Below are 7421 nucleotides of genomic sequence, written 5' to 3' on the forward strand. Positions count from 1 at the left end.
TGTTCTTTTTGATCCAAAAGACTGTCGTTCAAATGACTCCTGAGTCCGCATTCAGATGGTCGGCTCTTTCTTGCAAACACAAAAGTTTAGCGTGACTATAACCGCCCCGTAACCTGGTGCCTGGTGACTGAAATTTGTCACGTCATGGTTGGCTCTAGGTGGTGGAGCAGCGTGAATGAGTGTTTTTGTATGGACTTTGATCATACATCCGCTTGTGCCAAAAAACGTAAGGATGTACGGTGTGTAGGCGTGGTTACTAGCTGACTGACGTTTTATCCAGCAATCTGGCACGAATACTTTTGAAATTCTGAAAGAATGATTTCTGCCCCAAAGTGGTTTCTGAATGGAGCTTCTTTGTAGGGTACAGTTGGATTGGGGTGTTAAATGAGAGTACAACTGGTCAAGAAGCTGTTTTGTTGACAAAAACGATGCAATTATCCCTTCTTGTTTCAGTCTCCTCTACTCTCCTTATTGTCACTCTCCCTTTACCTGTTTGGCACTGATGCCAAATGCATTTGGTATGGAATAGCTGTCCATTCGGAAGACCACCCGCGATACAGAGCCTATGACGGACCTGGTCGGCCGCTCAACGATACAGATGCTTTCACAATCTTGTCAAAGCTATGTCCCAACTATGCGTTAGCTCCGGACACACCACTTTGCTGTGATAAGGAACAGCTGCAGTTTTTTCAGAACTCTTCTAAAGCTGCTTATGAGTTACTTCGAAGGTATGCACTCCCGTAAAATCTGATCACATGTTTGCTATTGTTTGTCTAGCCAATCATTATTTTTGCAGTTAGTCTCGGTTTTGTTAAAATGGCGGGAGAATTCTCTCAAAGCGACCCTTTTTGGCCGGTCCTTCAGGTGCTCTCCATAGGGAAGGGGAACAACTGGTGTTCTGCCGTGTTTTCACAGTAGTCCGCTAGAGTCAACACTGATCCTTTACTCGGCTCTCCAGATGCGTCCCTGACTCGCCTGCATTGTGTATAACCTTTGCAATAAACGTACCAGAGTCGCACAGTTCAGGATAGTATACAGACTGCTCCACAAACGAAGCAGCCCTCTGAGAACTGTTTGACACGCAAACGTGATGAGTCTCATCGGAATCCACTATTCCTCGGCCTGCAGTTGGTGATCGTCCGTATGTGCTCTTTTTTACAGTTAAGAAAGTCCCCACTCTCTGGGGATGCTTCCGCAAAAGGAAGCAACGAAGATTGACCATTTACGACGTGATCGTATCTGGTCAAAGCAAGTCCGGTTTTAATATAGGCGTTTTCAACAAGACCTACACTTAGGAAATCGTATTAGTTTCGTGCATTCAGTAACCTCTGAGGTATATGACAGACGCGTTGACAAAAACTATGCAATTATCCCTTCTTGTTTCAGTCTCCTCTACTCTCCTTATTGTCACTCTCCCTTTACCTGTTTGGCACTGATGCCAAATGCATTTGGTATGGAATAGCTGTCCATTCGGAAGACCACCCGCGATACAGAGCCTATGACGGACCTGGTCGGCCGCTCAACGATACAGATGCTTTCACAATCTTGTCAAAGCTATGTCCCAACTATGCGTTAGCTCCGGACACACCACTTTGCTGTGATAAGGAACAGCTGCAGTTTTTTCAGAACTCTTCTAAAGCTGCTTATGAGTTACTTCGAAGGTATGCACTCCCGTAAAATCTGATCACATGTTTGCTATTGTTTGTCTAGCCAATCATTATTTTTGCAGTTAGTCTCGGTTTTGTTAAAATGGCGGGAGAATTCTCTCAAAGCGACCCTTTTTGGCCGGTCCTTCAGGTGCTCTCCATAGGGAAGGGGAACAACTGGTGTTCTGCCGTGTTTTCACAGTAGTCCGCTAGAGTCAACACTGATCCTTTACTCGGCTCTCCAGATGCGTCCCTGACTCGCCTGCATTGTGTATAACCTTTGCAATAAACGTACCAGAGTCGCACAGTTCAGGATAGTATACAGACTGCTCCACAAACGAAGCAGCCCTCTGAGAACTGTTTGACACGCAAACGTGATGAGTCTCATCGGAATCCACTATTCCTCGGCCTGCAGTTGGTGATCGTCCGTATGTGCTCTTTTTTACAGTTAAGAAAGTCCCCACTCTCTGGGGATGCTTCCGCAAAAGGAAGCAACGAAGATTGACCATTTACGACGTGATCGTATCTGGTCAAAGCAAGTCCGGTTTTAATATAGGCGTTTTCAACAAGACCTACACTTAGGAAATCGTATTAGTTTCGTGCATTCAGTAACCTCTGAGGTATATGACAGACGCGTGCTCACGAGGTGCTGTTCGTAGTGGTCATCAGAGTCTTTCACCTGAACCAACCGTAATTGTTATACTCCCTACGGAGACGAGTAATAATAATAATACCCATAATAAATGGTCGAACTAGAATGCATTGAATAGGAAATTACAGCTTTTCGCCCAGGATGAAGAACTGGAACGTGTTGGATAGAAGTGTAGTCGTCGCTACCAAACTATGATGTTTTATCTTATGAGAGTCCGAACTGAACTTTCACGGGACCGAGGAAAAGTTCCCACTGTAGCGAGGTTATCGCTGTGGGAAAACCACGGCACATAGCTTTTCCACACCAAAAAATGAATGATTCGACTGTAAATTCATTAGGCAATTCGTTGTTCTGTTTTGGTTTATCCTATTTTATCGAGCAATGATATTGAGTATATTGGCGAAAATAAGTACCCGGGGTTAGATTCGAACGGCCAACTTGGTGGGTGCTGTAGCAACTGAGCTAGTGGGGACATTGATATCATCCAGATACCGATTAGGCAGAGGTGTTATGAGTAAGCGTGAAGCGTGGATGCATAGGTGTCACGGAGAGAAGGCGCTTTTCGTAGTTCGTTGGTAGAACATCCACTCGGCAAAGTGATAGATCGATGGATCGAGTTGAGGCGCCCGCTTACCAATGCTTTCTGCGGAAACTGCGTATCATTTTGGAAGTGTCATCAGGCTTTTCGTACCGACCTTTTTAAATGACTGTTAGACCGATAAATTCTAACTGCTGCCGCGTCCTGGTAGGGGGTGTAGGTCAACCGTGTAAGCAACTGGTACAGCTCTGGGAATGACCATTCCGTGTCTCCCTGACTGCCCGTGTTGAGTGAGATATGCTCTTCTACTTGGATGTCGTGGTAGATCAGTGCTTCGGTTATCCGTTATCATTAAATCATAAGGAGCATGTCACCCGATAGTTCAAGCCCGGTCGTACGCGATGACGTTAAGCTTAAACAATGCGCAAGCCCATTGCAATAGAGTGTTTTGGCATGGTTCTACCAGGACCATTCAATCTTACTAATGCCGTTATCCACCGTTCACAACAGTATAGTGGTCACTGAACGTGTACACTTGTAGCTGCTCTGTTTTGTCCCCGTCGTAACCGTTCAGAGAACTTCAGGAAACATGCCTTCTGATGTTCCTTAAAGAAAAATACAATAGTCCCTTGTGCAAAACACTACCTAACCTTTAGGGACCATTTGCCTGGAGCGACCAGGGTCCAGCTGAATTTCCCGTCTTCGGGGCACCAACCTTCCAAGGCGACCACATGATAGTAACCTGCACCCTGTAGGCAAATTCATCTCCAGCTCACAAACAAGATGTTTTCAAGGTTTTTCTCGATCCGCTCATTTTCGATGTCATCAGAGCCCCCACCTCTACGCGTGGATCATAATCATAACCTAACGTAACCATAGCTTGTCACTCTCCTGTCGACTTATCTTAACAGAACCAAACAATCTTCGTTTCATTTTTGGGTGAACATTCTGCGTCTCACGGCGTGTCCGTGTGAAAAACTTGGCTGCCACAGAGGAGCTTTCATCGAGTTCAATATACTTTGGGGAGTTCCTAGCGGGCGAGATGGCTCAGTGGTTAGAGCAATGACCAGAAGTTCCGTGGTTCGAGCCCAACCTCTGCCTCTCGACTTCCTTTATCCAGGCTTGAGAAACTTAGCAGTATCCCAGCCCTCGTGAAACCTTCGGGTAGCATTGCAGCTAGGCACCGAAAGGGTGATACAGCCAAACTTTATTTTTCTGGAGTGTCCTCAGCCTACACATAACAACCATGGGAATTATAGATTATCGAGCTCATTAAATATAACAAGCGGGGATAAACCCAGATTTTGAACATCCTGGCTTACCATGTCAGGGGTTTAGCACCTTGGACCCATGGATCCAGTGGTGGGGTTCGCGGGACGAGTACCATCTGGTCCTTCTGAACAGGAAGGTCTCTGTTTGAGTGTAACCAATCGGAGCAGGTACCAGCGTGTATCATTTGACACAAGCTGCATCAAGCTATCCACATGTTCATCTGTTCAGATGTGATAAGCTAGGTGCAACCGATATGAGCGCGCTGAGACCGGACAGCGAGTTTTCGATTGTTCCAATGAATAATGTGTCCAGTACCAGAATCTGCGTTGGTTGGGCCATGTATTGCCTATGCCAAATCATTGTTTGTTTGTTTATTTGCCAAAAAGTGCTGTTTCCCGTGTGCAATTCAAAGTGGCGCAATCAGAAAGGTGGTCACCCTTGACCTGGCACAGGGCTTGAAAAAGATTAAGGGACTTTTGAGTGCTGTCGGTGCTACTCGCCTTCCTCAATGGGGACCACGTGATCCCCACTGCACCTGGTTGGAGACGCTGCAAGATATGACTACTAGTCGATGTCAGGTGACGTTTTTCTTTGCAAGTTTCTATTCACACCCTGAATGAGGGTGTGGAGGTGTAGGCACCTCGGAACGTTTGTATTAAGCCAGCACTAAGTCCCTTCTTCGTCCACCTTTATTTTTTTTCTCCACAATAAGGCTCTCGAATAAATCATGATTAAACGGCAGCGAAACATTGAACACTTAGTCCTGGCACATGTCGCATCTCATATGTCTGGATTCCGAATTCGGGCAGGGCACTACCGAGTGTAGTTCTAGTAAAGGCGGGGCTCAGGTTTAGTGCTTCCTTCTTTGGTGTGTTGTATCAACTTGAATAATCGCACCGGGACCGGAGGATGAAACAGTTCATTTGTGACTCGAAAAAAAGACTCAGGTAGGCATTGTGCACTGGAAACATTAAATACGCCCTGGTTGATGGAAGTTTCCATTGGTGGTTCCGATAAGCTCTCAACTGCTGAGAGGCTTGTGGGAGCTATGGAGATTTCATCTGAACTATAGTGTTCTATGATGAAAATTTCAGGGTACTCACTTTTTGGAGGATATCAAAATATGCTCTCTTTCAGAGAGTGCTCTCTCTCCGGACACGGAACTGCTTTATCAACTAGGCTCTTACACTTGGAAAATTCACGCAAATTTCCCCTTCTAGTTTCATAGTATAGCGCAGTATAGTACCGTATAGTATAGTATGGTATAGTGTTGTAGGGTGCGGTATGAGTCATCATTTTGGAATGCGGATGACGTTGGATTTACCCCCCTCCCATTTTGTTGTTTTCGGGGCGAGACGGCTCAAGTGGTTAGAGCTCGAATTTACTGACCGGAAGGTCCGTGTTTCGAACCCGATCTGTGCCTCTCGACTTCCCCTGTCTAGGCTTGGGCAACCTGACAGTATCCCAGCCCTCGTGCTTCCTTCGGGTGACATGGCAGCTAGGCACCGAAAGGGCGCTACAGCTGAACGGTCGGGTTCGGTTTTTTTCCGAGGCTTTCAGATAGGTTCATACGCGGCTCAGCACAATCCGTATGTAGAATTATCCGTTGTGAGCGTGTGTCCACCGGTGTCTTTCAATGTGGCAAGCCAATCTGGNTATATATATATATATACGTACATCATATGGTGCGTTGTAGTATAAACATACTGTAGCGTAGTACGGTGTCAAAGTCTCATTGTTGTTCCTGGCCCAACATACCAATAATATCGCATGCTTGTGGAGCTATTTTAGACAACAATGATCACATTTCCTTAGCTGTCTTTTGATATCATCTAAGGGGTTTGTTATTGATTGTTTTATCCAATCTTGAAGGCACTGTTTTCACTCTGGCTGCCCTCTGACCGTGTGCTTACATCCTCCCCGTTTGTCCGTTTTTCTCCCACCGTTCAGATGTCCGGCATGCTGGGCTAATTTTCGTCTTCTCTTCTGTGCCATGACTTGTGACCCGGAACAGGCCAACTTTCTCAACCCAACCATCGTGCAAGATCATGTCGAATCCATAGCATTCAACTTGACAAAGTCGGTCGCCGACCAGTTTTTCAATAGTTGCAAGGTGCGTTGCCAAATTATGTGACCAACGTTTCATTATTGATTCAACTGGGGACCATTGATTACAAGCCACAACACAAAAGAACGTTTTTATTGCTTTTGGAGCATACGTTGAATGGGATGCGGCATTGCATTGCTTCCATCTTGTCAGAAGCACGACTCTTACTTTGAACTGTACTCAGCTTCTTTTTGACCCTCTGCAGCTCACACTTCATTGTTCAGCTATAACGCCGTTTCAATGCCCAGCCGCCAGACAACCCGAGGAAAGCACGAGGGCTGTGGTTAGCTATGAGGTACGGATTCGTCGTACCGGTGATCATTGTCCCCTGTCTGTTCAAAATCCAATCCCCAAGCTTCAACGCAACCAGTCAACCCAACGGCCAATTCTTTAGACAAGAACTTCGGAAGTGACGCTCTAGTGCCGAAAAACAGTTAATTAACGAATAGGACTGCCTCACTGGTTGCCTATCGATCACATCCACTGACAAAATCACCTGCAACTTAGAGCTGACCGTGGCGTTCACACCGACCAACTTGCCACCTCGAGCCTGCTCGATTCTCATTGTGGCCGTTTAATAAAGATCCACTACTGATCCGCCTCTGTTACGATTGGGTAATACCTTGAATGAACTCTTTCTTCACTCTGTTCACACATCGTGACTTGACTTATATTCACTCAGCCATTTCGGTCGGACCTGTATCAGTCAGCTGTGCGTGGACGGATCAGGTCTTTAGGTTATCGGAGAATGCACATTGGACAGACAGTTGTACAGTCGCCTGTAAATTAAGATTATCCTGAGTACTGTTCATCACATCGTCCCATGTTGTACGAATAAAAGAATCTCTCGTGAAAAACTTATCACCTGTGTTGGTAAATTTGACTTGACTGGTTAGGCGAGATGGCTCAGTAGTAAGAACGCGAATTTACTGACCGGGAGGTCCATGGTTCGAACCCGACCTCTGCCTCTCGACTTCCCCTGTCTAGGCTTGGGCGACCTGACAGTATCTCAGCCCTCGTGCTTCCTTTTGTTGACATGGCAGCTAAGCACCGAAAGGGTGCTGCAACTGAAAAACAAAAAAGGCAACAGAATTTGTGATGTATTCATTTTGGTTGGGGTTTTGGGAAGTATAGAGTATCGTTTCATCTTTTGATAGGCATTTCGTTCCTCTGGGTTTCAGTATACAGAGAGCTATTCTTTCACAG

The 7421-nt window shown here is 46.0% G+C and overlaps 1 protein-coding gene across 1 annotated transcript; it reads left to right on the forward strand.

Moving 5' to 3' along the window:
- Positions 1-401: 401 nt before the first annotated feature.
- Positions 402-6221, forward strand: T265_15738 (hypothetical protein; the record flags this gene model as incomplete). The annotated part of the gene is made up of 3 exons (XM_009179048.1): positions 402-728; positions 1494-1661; positions 6059-6221. A coding segment is annotated over one exon (120 nt), but the record flags the coding sequence as incomplete, so codon positions are not given.
- Between the last annotated feature and the right edge of the window lie 1200 nt (positions 6222-7421).

This window comes from Opisthorchis viverrini (assembly GCF_000715545.1).
Source record: "Opisthorchis viverrini unplaced genomic scaffold opera_v5_831, whole genome shotgun sequence".
Lineage (NCBI taxonomy): Eukaryota > Metazoa > Platyhelminthes > Trematoda > Opisthorchiida > Opisthorchiidae > Opisthorchis > Opisthorchis viverrini.